Source organism: Bombus impatiens, unplaced genomic scaffold, assembly GCF_000188095.3.
Source record: "Bombus impatiens unplaced genomic scaffold, BIMP_2.2 scf_0166, whole genome shotgun sequence".
Lineage (NCBI taxonomy): Eukaryota > Metazoa > Arthropoda > Insecta > Hymenoptera > Apidae > Bombus > Bombus impatiens.
Window position 1 is genome coordinate 57965 of NT_176585.1, and position 19350 is coordinate 77314.

Sequence of the window (19350 nt, forward strand, 5' to 3'; positions counted from 1 at the left end):
AAGGTAGCGAGATAGCAATTTATCGATTTATAAGTAGTTGTAATTGTAAGTAACGAGAGTTATCATTTTCACTGTACTTTCTTTGTATAAGACTGACATCGTTTGTATATGCTTACAAAGGGAAAAAGAAAGATATGATCTTGTTAGGTACGTCAAGATTTATACACGTAAATTAATGTGTCTACGATTATATGTGTTTAGATCACAGAAGGACTTATATCATACTGTAAATAGAACACTTAAGAAATCGCATTTTCTAGCTCGAATTAAGCTTTAGAATTAAGTCTTTATCTAATAGAATCGTCTTGAAAGGAATATACATACTTAATAAAACAGCAATTCGTGAACATGAGGATCCAAAGCTGTCTAAACTGTTTGTTTCCGAATTCCTTGTTTGTCATATTTAAATAAAAGAATTGCAAACAATTAGTAATCCGATAAATTCTTTCGTCAAATATTGTAATCTCCTTTCAGTCAGTTTCTTCGCATAAGTTTCTTTAAACGAGCTGACGTTATTTATTACTGTATGTTAATTTATGATTATGAAATTCAAATCACTTGTTAATATTATCATAATATTATCATATTTCATTACAATAAAAATATTTTTATCTTTTTTATTTCTCGGTAAATTTGTTACCATCTGTTGATTTATGTTGCCCTCTGCTGGTAACATCGATCCACTTCATTCTCGTCGGTACTGGCAAAGAGAAGTCTTTTTTAACTTTGGTCAATATCATATCATAATAAGGTATGAGATAATGTATAACATATCAACATAGCATAAAGTAAAGTAAAATATGCAAAAAACTATTAAAGATTTATTTGTGTAAAATTATAGAACATTAAACAAGTAAAATGTTGACAGGTACTTAATTAAAGGGTAAAGGGCTATATACAAATCTGGTTTTTATTTACTCGTTACAAAACTAACTTGTATATTAAATTAAAAGAATATTGTTGCTATAAAATATATAAAAATTTTTATTCGTGCAAATTGAAAGTGCAAAGACCTCTCTCTCTCGATGAGGAAAACATTTGTACATTATTTGAATATAGAATGATTTACAACTTCCGATATCTTGCCACTTAGATTATAAATAAGAGACAAAATACTTGTTACTACTAAAATATTTTCCTTTATTCGAGTAGTTTGTACGATTAATCATGGAACATTGTAAAAATAAATATTATAAATCGACTGCTATAGACGCTATTCTACGATCATCTTAAACAAGATCCTCGACACTCTTCGTTCATTTATTCTTGCTCTAACTAAATTTTTCATTCGCTGCTTCTGTCCCCATTTCTTCCAATTGACTAGACGCCAAATCCAATTTCGAAGTCCACGATGGTTTCTCCATCTCTTGCGTGTTTACTTCCTCTATCAAGATCATCATTCTAATGAAAAATTCGTTCAATTTCGCTGCCGTGCCTCGTCGTAGCTTCGGAAAATTTCTATCTACAATACAACGATATTAATATAAATTACACGATGATAAAATAACTTATTTATTCGATTCAGAGACCGGAACTAAAGTAGAAGATTAGATAGAATCGTGACATCTAGGTCTCTCGTGATACGAGTCCCACCGCACATAAATCGCGATTATTGATAATATAAATAGAACAATGTGACATATTCGACGAATCAATATTTCTGGCGATCAGTTGTATGATGCGCACGCTGGACAACAATGAATACTTATGCCAACTGGTTCACGGGAAATGGTCATGCCTTCATGAAATATGAAACAATCACCAACGAAGGATACTTATTCATTTTATGTTGGCAGTCGAGTTTATAAGTAGTTCCTCCTTTGTCAAGCACCTACATTGTTTGCAAATAGCATAGGATTAAAGTGGCAAGCATACAAGAGAAATGCAATATCCTCTCTTTCGTTTACCGAGCCGATAGTTGAGAATATATTTTTAGATATCATTCATGGTGCATAGAAAGTCTCCTTTTTAGAAAGAACAATAATGTCGCGTTTAACATCCAAGTGGTATAAAATTACACACGAACGGCATTTCTAAATAAGATCTTCCTTATTGTAATTGCCGGTTCAATGCAGAAAAATCGATTCAGGAACACGATAGCACAATATTAGTCCAAAGAATACTACTTTTATTTCATAAGATCATTTAACCCACGAAGGTTGTTATTATCGGAAACAACGATTGTTTTATTTCATATGGATACAGCGAACTTGTTACTTCTACGTGATAATAAAAATCATTTAAAAAATGAATCTTTTTTACAGACTGTGAAAGAATTCCACCATATACATATTGCGTTACACATAATTGTTCTTTCCTAATGATCAGACTGCAGATTCTGACGCTCTTATGGGAAATTTCCAAATGCAAAAATGCACAAGATGCTCGTATTATTCAAAGATATTTACGATACGCCAAGTAGAGTATTCGTTTTAAAATTTAATAAATGAAATTCCTTGCTGAATTAACATTTTCTTTTTTACCGTTTCATAAGAATATGCCTAATTTGCATAAACACTCGCAATCTACGAAAAACCTAGAGAAGTCGATATAAGAAAATTAAAATATAGGAATCTTTTTTTTTAATATTTACTGGATGGATAAAACGAGTTCTTGATCCATATACTCTGTTGTGTGAGCGCAGCCATGAACCTCTTCGTTATCAAGCTTTGGCTCTCAGGTGTCATCGGTCTCAAACGACTAATAAATCGTAGAAGATATTCCAACAAATATCGATTAGGATTATGCAATTTTTCCAGGCATCTTTGAGGTTTCGAATTCCAGACGACGATATAACTCAAACTATCGACGTCTAGCAAAGGATGTTTCAATGTCTCTAGCCATTCAAATAATAATCCTGACAGAATATACAAGTCAGTTTCCATCTGAAGCCTCTGCCACGCCGTAGATCTATGATTTAGATCCATCTGAAAATTATCACAAGACAATTCACTTCCTCGACACTGAATATCTTAATTCGAAATAAAAACGATCCTTCAACCTGATAATCCTGAAGACGTTTCTTCGTCTTGTCAGATAAACTGGCGGTGTCTTTGATCAGAGCTCTGATTGCTTCGTCGGTGTTCACGGTTTCCAGAGCTGTATTTTGAGCAGCAGCTTTTAAGTTCATGTGAGATTGAATTTCTTTGTAACAGTCGTTATCTGTGAGATCCTGACCGTGAATTCCATCACCGAGCACGTCGTCCACGTAGTTGTCATCCAACACTATAAAAAGGTAGCGTTCTTTTCTATCTAAATTAAATTTTATACTAATTTAATGATTTTATTTTAGGTTGAGGCACCTGGAAAAGCTGAATCGTAGGATGGACTGTCCGGAGATGTACAAAATACGTCGCTCAATCTTCCAATATCATCGGATGTTCCCCTTGAAGATGCTTGGCTACCACTTGCACACGCTTTCGTCGTACCTGGATAGTGGACAATTAGAAAATTCGTGTAAATTATTAAAGATTTTTAATTTATTAGACCATTTGAAACTCAGTTTTCCTTTAACTTCTTACTGGAGCAGTCGTAAGAATCGGCGAGTGAGTCAGCCCACGAGTAAGAGTGTTTAATATTTCCTTTGTTATCTCTAAACTTTTCCAAAACGTGAGATATAAATTTTCTCGTGAAACATGTACTGGAAATAGTGTACGTGATTTCACACGGAGAATTGTCCTCTTGACAATCGCACAATTGAAGGATTCGTTCACAAATCGTGAATACGATCTAAAAAATAATTTATTGGAGAAATTTAATAGGATTAATTGGAATCATTTGGTTGTTCGTTCGATATGTCGTCTTATGCCAAATCCATCGATGTTCTCGATTGTTTTTTGATATCTATTTGTTAAATATCAAGTTCATAGATATAATATTATTTTATTATAAGGCGATGTTAATCGAGAAAAGTAATATTTTCACTTAATATCTTAGAACGATAAAGTTAGACTGCCTCTGTATTGATCATAAACATTACATATTTTATTTATGCCTAGTGTGTTTGTAAATGAGTAACTAAGAACGATACAGCGATTCTTAGTGTGACTCATGTATTAATTTATTTATACAAATTAAGACGATGAACATGCTATAACAAGAATAGGATAAAACATTAATACAAAATGTTACTAGTAAATAGTCCGGTCGTACGATATTCACATGTAAATTTGTATGATCTATGAATTCGCATATTTCTGATATTGACATAAGACGTCTGTGATTCTTGCAATGCATAAAAGAACCTTTGGTACGTATTTGAATGTACGTTGCTCGTATCCATGTAGTACGTTGTGCTGCTTTTTCAGATGCGATTGCAGGCTGCAAGGCTTACGATCGCCTATTGCGCTATTCAAAGGGAAAACTATCATCTGTGGAAGCACAAAGTGCTCGAATTCTTGGATGCAGAGAATTTGTCCCCGCGTCTGTATCGCGCACGGCCGCTTCATACGAACAAATCGTATGGCATCGTTGGCCCGCACACGAAGACTGTAAATAAGGTAGCACGCGATCAGAACTCCAGTTCTGCCCAGCCCTGAAAAAGGTACATGTCCTTTAAACTTGTCTAAACTATGTATGATTAATCGCTTGGTGGAAATTCAGAAATTTCCATATCTTATTTTTAGAACCTGTGCTAGCCCAAATCCATGTTAATTAAAGCCTTGAATCTGTTCCAATAGAAACAGAAATAAAATATAATGATAAACTAATAAAAATATAATTACGATTAGTATAAGAATTATAAATACATAACAAATATAAGAAATAAATATAAATGGTTACTTTAGAAATTCTAAAGTCTACATTTACTTTTCAGTAATATCACCGAGTTACAAACGCGCGATAAAATGATATTCCAATTATAAAGAAAAGAATTTTATAACATTTATTACGAATTATTGCCAAGTGATAAGCTGACTTTCTAGTTTTCACAGGATCAGTTTAGAAATTAATAAGCTTGTAAAATCAATTGATTCGAGCGTTTACGTTTTAATAATGTCACGAGTTTTGCTATCATCCTGGACAAATGAAATATTTATCCTTAAAGGATAGGTCGGGACTGCTTATCGATCGTGCCTAATTCGGGAAATAAATTACGTGCTCGTGCTCGTGCTCGTGCTCGTGCTCGAGCCATGAATCGGAAGCGGAACTCGTAATCGTACTCGGTCTTGTTTCCGGGGTTAACAAGAGTTATGACGTGCCCGACGTGTAACCACTTGATAATAACCATAAACTGTGTTTCGTCTGTGGATGTCCGTGGATATCGTAACACGTATCCATGATTCATAATTAAGTTGCAGAGCGTGCATACAAGGTACGCGTGGAATTTCGACTATTCAATTAAATCGTCGCTTGACAACGCAACCAGGCAATTCGTTGATCAAAGAATTCGATATATTCCTGGCGATAAACCGTTTTCGTGCATGGAACGAACCATGGAAAATAAATTATTTCACTGACAAAAACGTTCTCGTATAATTACAGTATATCGTGTTATATGGGAACTGGGATACCTTCGTGTACGTAATGATCAGGTCTGTAGTTTTACAAGGAGCTATCCTTGCGTCGATTTGTCATATGCGAAGAATATGGAGAATATGAAGAAAATGTAATTTTTATGATCGTTAAACATGCATGGCCTGCAGGACCTTGTTATCGAGGAAGCAATCGATCGATACGATCGAGCTCAAGTTGCATCGAGGTTGCCGAACCTCTTGATGGAAACAGAACAGTTATTCAATTATATGACTGTCATATATTATAATGAAAGACAAAAGTATTCGTATGTAGAAATGAAAAGTAATATTTCGTATGTTATTAATTTTATTAAATATATTCAATATATTATATCAAACATATTTAAATACGTGCAATTATATATTATAAGTATATTATACGCAGAGTACTGAGTAACAAATGTAACTAAAGTAAATTAAAATTAAATTGTGTACATCTGTTTTACTGTAAGTGTCTGTGTATAATACATAGTGATATTTGAGTATATCTAATAATATAGAAAATGTTATTATTCTTATTTCTACATTCTTACCGTACGAATACTTTTGTCTATCGCTGTAGCCTCATACATGTGAGATATTTTTATGAGAAAATTGCAGGGTTGAATATTTGCATGTGGAATTTGCAATTCCCCGCCCCGCCCACGCCCCAATTTCTTATCATTACTTATCTATTATTCGTGCCCATAAATTTGGTTAAAGAACTGAAGCTAACGAACGTTTATGGTTGAAGAACACGCTTCTATCTAATTAGTGAATTAGTCATGTAAGAAAGGGTGCTAGGACTTTTACAGTTTTATCTAACATTGGATCAGGATATTGTTTTATGTGTCAATACTAGAATCTCCTGCCTGTAATGTACGCTGTGTTCGTTAGATTACTTTCGATGCAATAGCGTTTTTCAATCGTTAGCAGATTTCCTAAATTTCAGAAAACTATCTCCTATTTCAATTTTATGACAAAGCTATTTTGGAAACGTTGCAAGTTCTTTTTTTCTTTTTCTTTGTTGAAACAAGTTCAAGTTTGAGACATAAAAATTCTACAAATAGAAATTCATTTAGTTGCAATATAAAGTACCACAGTAGGGTTGAAGCTACATTTATATAAATAGGTATAAGTACTTCTGACCATTTAATTGAAATTATGTTTTATCGATATAGTGCAGATATATTTTTTTCCAAAACGCTCTTTTAATACGCATTTCACGTATTAATATCAATTAATAAATACAAATAAATACGGTATGTGTATATTTCGATATGATTATATTACACGAGTGTGGAAACAAAATACATATTCCTATTTATATGCTCACCGTTATAGATGATCATAATTTAGCTACGGATATCTGTATATTTATGAAAAATAATATACAAAGGTATATAAAATATCTGAAATAAAATATTCGTTGTAAAAGATTCCACTTATTTAGCTGCGTACATATAAATATAGATCTGCATGAAAATAAATAAATATATAATGAAAGTTTCATTCCTGTAAAAGTGAATATCAATTTCGCTAAAAGCAACTGCGTGTTTTTAGCAAATACATAAACATTTCGTCGAATATAATATTTCTAGTATTAAAGAATAATACGAATTTTTTCTCTTGTTTTATAAATTGAATGGAGCTTCTCGATATGAACTGGGAATAATAACAGACCGCTCCTACACTACCTATTTTCTCCACGTAGCCCATACAACGTATAATTTTTGCGGTCCTCGGCTAAAGGTTTAAGAAAGATCGTAATGAATGCGAAAATTCAGATGCACCGGGTTAACACCGCGTGTTGTAGCACGCAATGCACCAAAACAGGTCTCGTTCTGGATGAACGCGTCTCACACGTGGCTTAAATCGATACATTCAAAGGTTAGAAATCGTCGGTTGATAAAGGGTGGGCGTGTGAAAGTAAAAGGGGAACGTTTAAAACGTCGATGACTTCATTGTCTTGAATTAAAAGGCTTATTTAAACGATGATGATAGAAGGAACTGCACGTTTCTGTTCGCGATAACATCTTCCTATAAACTCTTCCACGCCAATCCTATCAATTTAAAAAGATAACGATTGCAATTTAAATTAAGAAATTGAACAATCGAAGACTATTTATTGGCGAAAGGGGACTGTGTAAAAATAAAAATTGGGTCGGTGCGCCTATCGAAAAGAATCGATTTACCGGCATGACAATGAATTGCCACTCTTCCCTCTTGCACAGCGAAGGCCACGACCTTGACCATATCCAGAAGTTTGCTCATGGTCGCATCCCCGTAGTCCTTCAACGCGAAATTGTAATAGTAAACTGCAACAAATCGCCAAGTCGTAATTATGGAATTGTCATCTTTTGGTATTTAAGGGGAGGGAAATGTGATTCGAGAAATAATATTTATATGACCGTGGACGAAATTGAGTTTTGTTTCGTCTGCATGGTTACACGATTCTGCTGCATTGCATGTTACAGCTAAACTTCTTCGATCTACCTCACCAGAACCGACACTGATTCCTATGAAACTGTTTTACAAGTTTAGTCTTCATTTACGTATAACTCAATTTCGTCGCGCGGTTAAATATGTAATTATTATTCATGTAATTCCTGTATTTTAATGCTTTTATTACCCTTATTGTCCATTCTATTTATCATGCTATTAACCCTTTCTGAATTGAATATTCCTTGGGTTGTGGGAAAAGTTTTTCTCTGACGTTTTTATAAAGAAGAATTTATAATGCAGTACAATTGGAACCATTTTACAGAAGACAAATATATTTATAGTTAATTGAATTAATATTAATTTAATTCACTTCACAAAAACATAATATTGTATGTACAAAACCTGGATCATAAAGGAGTTAATATTAAATATTAATTTTATTTTGAGGTACTTTTCAACACTATGTAACTTATGATCGATCATGTACGATATTTATTCAAATAAAATATGAACCTTTCGAATTAATCAAGTTTCATACATTTTTATGAAATGTGTAAGTGGTTAATGTCCGCTCCTTCCAAAAAATTATTGAAAAGTAAATGATATAAATAATCGGTAATTTTGACGTAAATTTTTTATAGTATTTTCAATGTCATCTCTTTTTTCCACTTTTCAATTTATGGAAACTTCGTAATTGATTTTTTTATTCGTACATTTTAATTAATCAGGTTCGCATGATGCAATGTTTCTTTTCTATTTTTGTATTTATGGTTGAAGCTATTGTTTTAACGTTCTAATACCTACTGCTATGTTTCATGAAGACATTCGGGTCATAAGTAAAGCCACTTTCTTCGAGAGGACCACCGCAGCTTGCATGCTCGCCAGGCGTTTGTAGGTTTACTATGGTTTTTATACTCCACCCTTGAAACTGTGCGATTATGTCCTTTTTTATTATCTGTGCGGTGTTCGGTCGTGCCATCGCGAGTACGTCGTCTGTCACCCTGAAGAATTATCGACCCTTACATTCCTTGCTAAACCTCCAAATTCATGACGCTAGTCACTTTATTTGATCAAATAGAATTTGGCGTTATTACCATTTTGAAGTCATTACAGATAAGAAAAAAGGAAAAATCATTGTAGAAGAAAATCAGATCCATCGTTACTAGAGAATTTCAATAAATGCTGCTGATCATTTCATTCAAACAAACAGATGTTTCTGCTTTGGAATAATTACCATTTCTTTTAAAATCAATTTAGGAGACAATCGAATTATCATTATCAATATTATAAGATTTAAATGAACGAACTGTCCCTAATTATTTTATTTAATCAAACAAAAAATATTGTTCACAAGTACAGTAGAAGCTCGAGTACTCGAAATTAATTTTACATTAATTAATTTCAAAATAATTATTATGACACGTTGTTCACGTAATAACTTTGTTAAAATATCTTCGTATAAAAAAAATTATTCGTTTCAAAGCGTTTTAGAAATACTAATATCAAACAAGAATAAAACCATATGAATGAAAAACTATGTCTTTTAATTTTTACATTTGTTTTCCAACGTTTTTTTCAAATAAACATCCCCAAATTTTCCATTAATCGGTCCAGTATTCTGGTAATCAAGATTTTACTGTAATTAAAATTTAATTTACGAGTAACATATTAGATTCCGTGATTAGATTAATTCCGTCTGTTCACGGTACTCTATCGCGTCGTGATATTAATCGATTCAATTTCTCTTCGGAATAAAGATAAAAACGAACAGATTTGCAAAATTGTAGTTCGACATACGGATACAAAACAGATGTTTTATTATACGCGAGTCCGCGAATATGAAAAATAAAATTTGAATAGGTTTCCATAAATTTTTATCGTGACCTTACCAATGCGAAAATATGTTCTGTATCGCCATGTGCACTGGCGGCCACGCTTTCGAGTTTTCATATTTGCATCTAGAGCCACCGCAAAAGATCGCGCACTGTATAGCCTGCGGCGTGAATTTTCGCAAATTTTCGGAGAATTTATTGTAACCAGCCTGGACCTCGCACAGATCCACTTGGCCCGCTTGAAAACCTGCTGGTACCAGTGAACTTACATCCATTCTGCAAACAATGTTTGATTACTCATTTACAACTTATAATATGCTATAATTCTCTTGCACATATTTATAATTCAAAATAAATTTCAAATTTTAAATTATCCTCCCTATACTAATTATAAATTTTATTTATTTTAAAAGCGATTAAAACAGGGAAATACTAAGTTAGTAATTAAACAATTTATTCGAATATTTCTTTCCTAAATTCGGTTTTCTTTCTTTTTATTTAAATGAATTGAAGATAAGCGTACATGTTTAAAAATAATCACGCCCCTTCCGTCCATCTCATTGCCGTAGAGAAATTGGATTTTTTCTTAAATTTCTTGTCCACTGTCCCTATCAGATACGTTTGACAATTCAAGTAGAATCTTTTTCCAACGATTTTCTCTACGCAAAAATGCACGACACAGGGTAACAATCAATGCAAAAAAGCACTTCACGTACAGGGGTAAGCGCATAGCGACTGGTAGTTCCGCTACTATAACGCTACTTTATCTATCGTTCTATCATACAGATTGCGCCTGCGTCAGTCCTATTACCTATGAAACTGCCTTTGTTTCACTTCACCCTATTTATGTCTGTAGATCCGCGTATTTTATAACATTTCAAGTTCGCTATAATGGGATTGTATAATTTCCCACTTCGGTCTCCTATAGTTTTCATTGCATTTCTTCTATGTGCAGGTGTGGGGAAAGATATTAACGAATTTGAAGAAGATAAAAAAAATATAGTGTCCATTTTATATTTCATGTACGTATGTAATTTCTGTAGATCTTGTAATGTGTAAATCTTCTGTAAATCTTCATTTTAATGTTTTACAATGTATCCAGCTCCGTAAGATGAAATAATTTGATATGTGATATATATATGTGATTTGATATATGATAAAAATGCCGTATTCGGCGACCCGTTTGATGTAGAGTGGCGTTCCATCTCCTTGCAAGTCATATTTTTATTCGCTTTTTGATAATTTTATTCTATATGTACTTTCCGTTTATGCTTACCCTATATGCTTACCTTGTACATTTATCTTATATGCTTCGTTTATATACTTAGATTATATACTTAGCTTATCGACTTACCTTGTATACTTACTTTATATACATAAGCACATCTTACTTTTTTTGTATCACCACGTTGTAAACAGGTGAATGTTTTGTAAAAGTTCTTTTAAATTTTTGTGTTTATGTAGATAGTTACTTTTTATATACTTACCTGTTGACTTTGTACAAGCCATGTTGTACAGTACATGTTGTACAATTAATAAGTTCAAGAAATTTTTCGAAATCTATTGGTTTTGAGAATATAAATTGAAAAAATGTCCTGAAATAATCGGCTTATATAGTTGTTTGGTATAGTTGTTATTATACTGTTGCTGTTATATGGTTGATATTATATAGGTTTTATATATAGTTGCTTGAATAATAATATAGATCATCATATATATATAGATCATTGTACGTTTGCATGAATATAATACCTAGTTAAAACATTTTTTAGTTCATTTTTCTTAAGTAATTTGATGTTATTCAAATTAAATTAAATTTACATTAATTAATATATATGTATATATGTATTTAGATTTCGTTATGAATTACAATATATACTGCTAACACGGTTGTCCTCTCCAATGCCTAAGTTCCTCATATAGCACAGAACTACTCATTCTGTTATGTTAATTTTTTGTTTTAAAGGATTAAAATAAATAACTAGAAATGTTATGCAAATTCAAAGACAAGATGCATATGTATTACACTGAAGAAATTATTCTAATTCTGTGATTGTTATTGGTGTTAAATAATTATGTTACTAACGCCTTGGAAACTAGATATAATGTTTCGAAATGGCGTGTGAATCGTTCATAACATGTGTGCGATAGACGTGGCAGGAGTTGCTTTATCTGTAGTATGCTACATGGCTAAAGTACCGACGATACCATAGGTAACCGCAACGCAATGGATCATCAAGTATAGACAAGTTTAGATAAGAATATTTTGAGTGTAGTAAAGTCTTATTAATTTTTGACGGTGCATTGAAGAACACTTCAGTGAGCAGTGGCTAAGATGTCCGGCTTTGACGAAAATCCTTTTGGAGAACCGAATATCAATGATCCATTTTCAGTGAGTATTTCATTAGCGGCTAGACCCGAGGCACGTACTATCTTGTTCAATATTGCCTATAAAACTGTCAAATCGAAATAAACGTGTTTTATCGAATCATTATTATTTTTTGCCAAGACTGTAGGCGAAGACTTTTATTATGTCTTGATATTAGTATCTTAATTATTTGATATTTGTATGCCTTATTTTTTAGTCTTGTTTTATTATGTATGTTAAGTATGATACTAAGATTATCATATATATACTATTATTATTATTTTTTATTGTTTTGTAAATAAAAAATTACTGCTTCAAATTTATTGTGAAAGAGACATGTATGCCATAAAGGAAGTCTTTGAATTGCTGTTGACTCTATATATAGACATCCTCTATAAATACACATTCTTTAAGTGTTAGTATATTTAACTTTCTTTGTGAAGGTTGACTGCGATATAAAAGAAGTAGTTAACAATCAATTATTTTTTTAAATAGGATCCTGCGATAAGAAGGGCTGTATCTTCTACTCCAGCTAATAGGGGTTTAGAAGATTACAATCCTTTCGCGGAACAAGGTTCACAAGGAACTGCACAAGTCAGAGGTGCATCAAATCCTCCCATCTATGGAGGTATTGGAGCTACACAGCAACCAGCTACACTTCAGCCTTCAAATCAGGAACCTCCTGCAACTAATTATGTCCGTACTCCACAGCAAACAGTGAATACATCACTTGGAAGCACATTATCCCCTACTTCAGATGTAAATGTACATGAAGTTCTGTTTTATAATATTTTATAATGAATTTTAATATCGTGTTAAGTTTGTCTTGAAAAATTATGAAATTTTAGCAAAGATCAGAGTCAGGATGGAAAGCAGGAACAGAAGAAGACATAAGGAATACACCATACTATCGTGAGTCCAGAATATAACAAGTCAATGTTTAATATATTTCCTTTATTATTGTTTAACAATTGAAAATACTTGGTTTTCAAAGCAAAAAGGAACAATTGGCCACCTCTACCTGACAAATGCTGCTGCCAACCTTGCTTCCACCAAGATATCGATGTGGAAATTCATACAGATTTTCAGAAGGTAGTCAGACAACTATACCGTTTATGGATGTGTAAGTTTAATGTATTGCATCTAATTTTAATGAATAAAATAGTATAGTAAATAACAAATAATTTTAAATTACAGTTCACGGCTGTATTTTAATTCTAAACGTTATTGGTGGATTTATTCTACTGTTATGTACCGGAGCATTTTCAACATTTGGTCTTGGGATATTGTATTTAATACTTTTTACTCCATTCTCGTTTTTATGCTGGTTCAGACCAGCATACAAAGCTTTCAAGTATGTAATCGATCATACATCAATGTCTCAGTATTAGTGTTATTATTCAATATATTTTTCCTCTTTTAGAAACGATAGCTCTTTTAACTTCATGGTATTTTTCTTCGTCTTCTTCTTTCAATTAATCGTCACAGGGATTCAGGCCATAGGCATTCCTGGCTCAGGAACTTGGTAATATTTTAATTCCCAAAGATACAGATTTATTCTAGAGATAATATGTTAATGTTTCAATTGTTTTATTATCACAGCGGTATTATACTTGCTATCACGATGTTCGACAACACAGCTAAAGGAATATTCCTTGGCTTTCTACTGCTCCTTATTGCTCTTTGTTTCGTACTTGCTGCATGCGGAGATCTGCTATTATTAACTAAGGTATAGTGTCAAATTTCTTCAGCTCTGAAAAATAATTTTTGCAAATGGAGAACATAGAAGAAAAATATGATAAGTCCAGTTTTGTTGATTTCTTAATATTTGTTCAATATAATGATTAAACAGCATTTCAAAACATAATAGTTAGGAAAAGAATAAATCTACGATGTTATGATAAATCTACAAATAATATTAATTTAGTTGTTATGCTAGTTTAATTTCACTAATATTGATTTACACAACTGATGTTATAAATGTTTTTTACATATTCAAGAGAGTACAAAATCAGATGCAAAGCCATTTTTGATATCGAATTGATAACATATCAAAAAAGAAAATCGTCTTTTGTCTTTATCATGTTTTTAACTTATGGTCTTTAAATAGTAAAATATCAAAAAAATATGATCTATAGATTCATCGCATATATCGCTCGTCGGATGCGAGCGTTTCGAAGGCACAACAAGAATTCGCCACAACTTTCTTACGCAATGAACATGTGCAAAATGCGGCAAGTAACGTCGCTGCCACTGCTGTCCGCGCCCAAATGGCTAATGCTGCTAATCAACCACGCTATTAAAGTGATTTCACAACACTTCAGGATTTATTCTTCAGGTACTCTCTGACGTTTTACTACTCAGTAAAATCGTATGTGTAGATCATCTTAATAATGTGCATTACTCGGGACTCGAAATTATAATGTTCCATAGAAGATTCTATTCTTACAGTGAAAACGAGAAAATTATACTACTCATTCATAAAATCATTTTTCTTTTTTTCTTGATACGTTCGAAGTTTTATTCATGCACGTTTTCTCCGAAAAATGATTGATTCGTATCGTTTATCGAAAGATCTCAAATGAATAATCACAAATTTACTCTTGGCAAGTGTTTAACGATTTATGTATTTCTTTATTCCCCATAACAGTATTTTAAATCGGATTAACACAATTATTATGTTGGTATGTATGTGTATTATTTAAAACATATATGATGTGTATATCCTTTTTGTTTGTATTGATTGGAAATGAGTCACAAAATAATTTATCATCTAGTAAAGAAACGAGCTAATAATAATCATATCACTAATTCTTATATTATTGCTTCTATATACATAAACATATTTACTAGCTTTTGTATTTTAGTGGCACTTTAATCATGACGTTGTAATCATGTGCGGCTTTATATAAATGGAAAGCGTTCGATTGTGTTGAAAATCAAAATAATTTAATTTAACATGAAAATATGTTATATCCACGAGTATAGATTTCAATTTCTTGTTTTACGGAACGTTAATTTAACTACCGATGGTAGGGGAATATAAGGCATCCATCCTTTTGTCTACCTTTAATAACGTCCTACACATTCCTTAAATCGTGTAATATACATTATATGGCCTTTCTTTAAATTAAGTACTTGTTACTTAGATCCTTAAAATATTCTATAACTTTGTAAAGTTTAAACTATATATACATATAAATATTATATATATAAATATATATAGATAATGGATATTTTGAAAAGAAACCGAATATTACTTTTACATATTGTTTAATTATTTATTAATTATCGATAAATTATTTGTAGAGTATGAAAATTGGTTTATATCGTTGCTGTTACCTAATTGGGTGTAATCTAAATGTCTCAATGAACTGGAAAGTTTATGTCAAGTAAAAAATGTTCAGAAATATAGGAAAAGAGTGGTTGAAGGATCTTTGTTATGTACTGAGACTAATCAAACAAAGATATTGTGCTCTTTAAATATATTTTTACATATATAATGCTGTTTAAATTGATTGCAATAATTATTACATACCTTCATTGTATAGCAATGAACAATAAATGACTTCGTTTTGTATAAAAAAAGAAAAGTAAGAAAGAAATGTTATTTAAATTTTATAAATACGCACTGGTACATTTACTTATGTAAGAAGCAAAGAAAAGAAAAGCGATAAATAAAAATTTAGTTTGCTCATAAAAAAGGAGATCTCTTTCACACCAATAATTAGCACAAAAATTTTTCCATTTAACATAATAAATATTTATAATAAATTTTCCAGATTCTGTAAACCAATAGTCTTCAACAATATTTTACCTAAAATTCCGGAATTATAAATCATCAATTTTGATCCATGATTAGATAAGCTTATCTTTCAATTCGACAAACAAAGTATACATTATAAAAATACAAACGCACCTTCAGATCGATACGTTGCAATTGGATCTATTGGAAATGAACTAAGATTGATCTCGTCCGTAGATCCCGTTCCGATTAATTTCGCTACGAATATAGCATCCATAATTTCTATATCCGATCTGTACATTAATCTAGCGTGTCCTTCGGCTAGTCTGAAGAAAATTGTTACGCTGAATGTTCAAAACAAAAAATGCTTTAAATGTCTTGTCTCTTGTTACCTAATAAGACTGTCCAAAAGTCGAACTGTTGTTCTTTCTTCCCTCCTATCTGGATGAGATCTGTGATAAAGATAAGTCGCTCGAAGTACCATTTCCGCTTCTTTTGTTAGTTTCGGTTGTAAAGAATGCACGTAGGCCAAGTATTCTCGCAATGTATCCTCTTTCCATAAGTCTTCGGTATTTAAAAGTTCTATGTGATTTTTCGAGTCTCTGTGAAACATTCACTCGAATTAATGATTTAGTATATAACAAAAGAATCGACCGCATAAATTTTTATTACGTTTGAATAGTGTTCTCTTTCTTTTCGTAAGCAGCCTTCAGAATATGGTCGGACGTCAACCGGTCCCATCCTGCATTTCTATTGTCTTTCAAAAGCAAGATTAAATCGAAACGAGATAAAAGAGGATCACCTAAATTCGTTTCCCATTCTTCATCATCGGTAAACTGACCTCCAACTGGATTAATGGCTGCGATCACTGAACATCTTGAGTTTAACGTGCTAACTAACCCAGCTTTGGCGATTGATATCGTTTGCTGTTCCATAGCCTCGTGAACGGATGTCCTATCTTCTGAACTCATGGTTGTGAACTCATCTACGCAGCAGACTCCTCCATCGGCTAATACTAGGGCTCCAGCTTCTAGATGCCAGCCCTCTGAATCCTGTAACATATACGCGTGAAGAAAATGATATGGATATTAATTGTTAAAAATAGAAGATATAGTGTATATTAACTAACTCTGACAGCAGCTGCTGTGAGACCAGCTGCAGTCGATCCAACACCGGTCGTAAGAACCGACCTTATAGCCAAACGAGATGCTGCACGAAGCAACTGGGATTTGCCAGTTCCAGGGTCACCGACCAAAAGAAGATGAGGTTCTCCTCGTACACGTGTTCCTTGTTTCGTTTAATGTGATTGTATTTTATGTTAAGAAGATAATAAAAACAAAAGTGATGCATAATTACCGCTTTCGTTACACTTTGGCACGCCACCAGCTAAAACTACAGCTAACGCCAATTTTGCAGTATACATGCCATAGAGCTTGAAATAATTTTTGTATAAATGGTGCCATATATATCTATTTTCTATTCTATTATTCTTTTTTTTTTTTGTTCATTTACATTGTAAATAAATCGATACCTGTGGACAAATAGATGTGATAATATTGTCTCTACCAAGCAAAGGATTATCGCTATACTTTTCCCAATAACGCTTAAAAACATCTCTCATCTCTTGCGAAGAAGAGGTCTCGGATATCTTGCGTCGTACTACAATGCTATTCGCTAGCATCATAGTTGTTGCTTCTAAACGTTCACCGACCTCTAAGGGACCCCATATTCTTATCACAACACCACTAGGGGAGAAGTGTAGGACATATTATAATTAAAAGGAGTAGTTTTTATTTGTAACATATATAAATGGTAACCAAGTTATTCACCTAATCTCAACATGATCTCCTGGCCTACATCTATCAACTAAATCATCCAGCAAGATAATTCTCAGTTCCTCTGTCAACGATTTATTTGAGTCTATTTTACCCTTTTCCTAATCAAGAGAATTGAAAGTTAATGATGAACATGGCAAGAGATAACTATAAAATTAAAGCGATAATATACTTGGACTCCTATTTCCTGGTAATCTGAGGAATCGTCCAGCTCAAAACCCGGCAGAGCTGTGAGCTTTGGTGCATGACATGCTTCACAGTCTGTAATATCTTCAAAAGCCTGTCTTTCCCATTCATACTAGAAGTAGATAGCATTTATGTTATCAGCTAACAAATGTTACAAAATGTATATTATTTACATTTACTAGTACACTTACTTTAATAAAAGTAACATGTTTACATTTTTTGCAATTCATTCGTTGAACAGTTTTTAATATTGTTGGTTGGGAGATCCTAACAATGATGCCACTTGTTGAAACTAATTGGCCAATTTGTCCTTGGTCCAGTGTGACTGGCACAGCAGTGACTCTAATACGAACCTATTTCCAAATATATTCTTAAAATAATAGATTAAAAATACTAAAATTTTAATAAAACTAATATAGTGGTCATTATTACCCTTTTTTTAATAATTTGTTCTGGTTTTGCTATTTCTTCTTGTACTGTCACTACCGATTCGTCACAGAATGGTAAGTAATATCTAGGATATCGTAAAATTTTCTGTGCTACATCCGCATTATCCTCGAATAGCGATACGAAACTGTAAGGAAAGTATCCTTCGTATCATACGAAGAGTAAATGCAATTGTAACATACCCACTTTATATAGATAGAGTAGTAGCAACTAGGATCTGCGTTATCTAAAATCTCTTCGAGTTCCACTAAGTGATGTTTTAATAAATACTCTTCTAACATTTTAAACTTTTATTTGTGGAATATAGAAATTGAGGTTAGAAACATCATGTTATATTCACGCTACACACGTGCTATTACTGCGCTGCTGACTTCCCGCCGAAACTGTTAGTCACGTGTTCTTCACTCAACGCGTGCTTCATTCTGTTTTTAATGTATATTGTCTCCATACTACTATAGCATAATAAATACTAATATAATCAGTTAGTGTTTCTCTTAATAATACTATTCATTTAATTAAATAAAGTAGAACCTTCAGTGAAAAGGTGTTACAAGTATATTCCTTTTTAAATATGTAGCGACACATGAGCTAGAGGACTATTCGAGCCACGCTGTTATTTTGCCTCGGAATACCAATATCGTTAGGATATACATAATGTAATAATAAACCAACTCCAGGCAAAACAATGTCGCCGCTACGTGTAATCGTCTAACGAAGGCGAATGGAAATTTACCGGTACCCTCGCGACCAGACAAATAAAGGAACACGATCGTAAAGTGACCAGTTTTTTCAATCTCAGTCTCGAGCGATTTTATTAGCGATCAACACATACAACACAGTTAGTACCAAGCGTCTTAGCGAACATTTTTTTAACGACCAGTATCGAGCAATCTACGGTCGTCTCTGTATTTATAATTATTTTAAAATATATTTGACGGTTTCAATATCGAGTAATCTCGTCATTAAATTACCACACGACCAACCACCCTTTACAAAT

The 19350-nt window shown here is 32.6% G+C and overlaps 3 protein-coding genes across 8 annotated transcripts; 1 reads left to right on the forward strand and 2 right to left on the reverse strand.

The window, feature by feature from the left end:
- Positions 1-1113: 1113 nt before the first annotated feature.
- Positions 1114-10539, reverse strand: LOC105680440 (protein tyrosine phosphatase domain-containing protein 1-like). The gene is made up of 10 exons (XM_012382713.3): positions 10296-10539; positions 9830-10048; positions 8745-8941; positions 7691-7813; positions 4245-4534; positions 3522-3729; positions 3303-3428; positions 3002-3225; positions 2594-2927; positions 1114-1462 (listed from the first exon to the last, which is right to left on the reverse strand). The coding sequence occupies exons 2-10, from the start codon at positions 10045-10047 to the stop codon at positions 1272-1274; spliced, it is 1911 nt and encodes a 636-aa protein (XP_012238136.1). The 5' UTR covers position 10048; positions 10296-10539; the 3' UTR covers positions 1114-1271.
- Positions 10540-11946: 1407 nt separating this feature from the next.
- Positions 11947-17237, forward strand: LOC100748601 (secretory carrier-associated membrane protein 5A). 6 transcript variants are annotated; one of them, XR_002946242.2, is made up of 10 exons: positions 11948-12164; positions 12636-12905; positions 12989-13052; positions 13135-13263; positions 13338-13494; positions 13564-13665; positions 13743-13869; positions 14279-14478; positions 14791-14824; positions 16823-17237. XR_002946242.2 is itself a non-coding variant. In XM_012382734.3 (9 exons), the coding sequence occupies exons 1-8, from the start codon at positions 12108-12110 to the stop codon at positions 14441-14443; spliced, it is 1071 nt and encodes a 356-aa protein (XP_012238157.1). In that variant the 5' UTR covers positions 11948-12107; the 3' UTR covers positions 14444-14478; positions 16823-17237. The 6 variants fall into 6 exon arrangements, 4 of the variants coding, with proteins under 4 accessions (XP_003487640.1, XP_012238157.1, XP_012238159.1 ...); XR_004461260.1 differs by lacking the exon at positions 16823-17237 and adding an exon at positions 15008-15270; XM_012382734.3 differs by lacking the exon at positions 14791-14824.
- On the reverse strand, positions 15868-18733 carry LOC100748001 (DNA helicase MCM9). The gene is made up of 12 exons (XM_012382732.3): positions 18540-18733; positions 18339-18480; positions 18098-18259; positions 17893-18018; positions 17715-17821; positions 17417-17630; positions 17242-17317; positions 17015-17172; positions 16558-16937; positions 16278-16487; positions 16060-16211; positions 15868-15957 (listed from the first exon to the last, which is right to left on the reverse strand). Exons 1-12 carry the CDS (start codon positions 18632-18634, stop codon positions 15905-15907), a joined length of 1875 nt encoding a protein of 624 aa, XP_012238155.1. The 5' UTR covers positions 18635-18733; the 3' UTR covers positions 15868-15904.
- Between the last annotated feature and the right edge of the window lie 617 nt (positions 18734-19350).

Coding starts and splice junctions, on each gene's coding strand:
- LOC100748001 (XM_012382732.3), bottom strand. CDS start 18,634: ATGTTAGAAGAGTATTTATTAAAACATCACTTAGTGGAACTCGAAGAG. Junction 17,318..17,416: donor TCACATCTATTTGTCCACAG/GTATCGATTTAT, acceptor AATTATTTCAAG/CTCTATGGCATGTATACTGC. Junction 16,212..16,277: donor CTTTTGGACAGTCTTATTAG/GTAACAAGAGAC, acceptor AATTTTCTTCAG/ACTAGCCGAAGGACACGCTA.
- LOC100748601 (XM_012382734.3), top strand. CDS start 12,108: ATGTCCGGCTTTGACGAAAATCCTTTTGGAGAACCGAATATCAATGAT. Junction 12,165..12,635: donor ATATCAATGATCCATTTTCA/GTGAGTATTTCA, acceptor TTTTTTAAATAG/GATCCTGCGATAAGAAGGGC. Junction 13,264..13,337: donor ACTATACCGTTTATGGATGT/GTAAGTTTAATG, acceptor TTTAAATTACAG/TTCACGGCTGTATTTTAATT.
- LOC105680440 (XM_012382713.3), bottom strand. CDS start 10,047: ATGGATGTAAGTTCACTGGTACCAGCAGGTTTTCAAGCGGGCCAAGTG. Junction 4,535..7,690: donor GGCAATTCATTGTCATGCCG/GTAAATCGATTC, acceptor TACCTTTTTCAG/GGCTGGGCAGAACTGGAGTT. Junction 1,463..2,593: donor GAACTCGTTTTATCCATCCA/GTAAATATTAAA, acceptor GTTGTATTGTAG/ATAGAAATTTTCCGAAGCTA.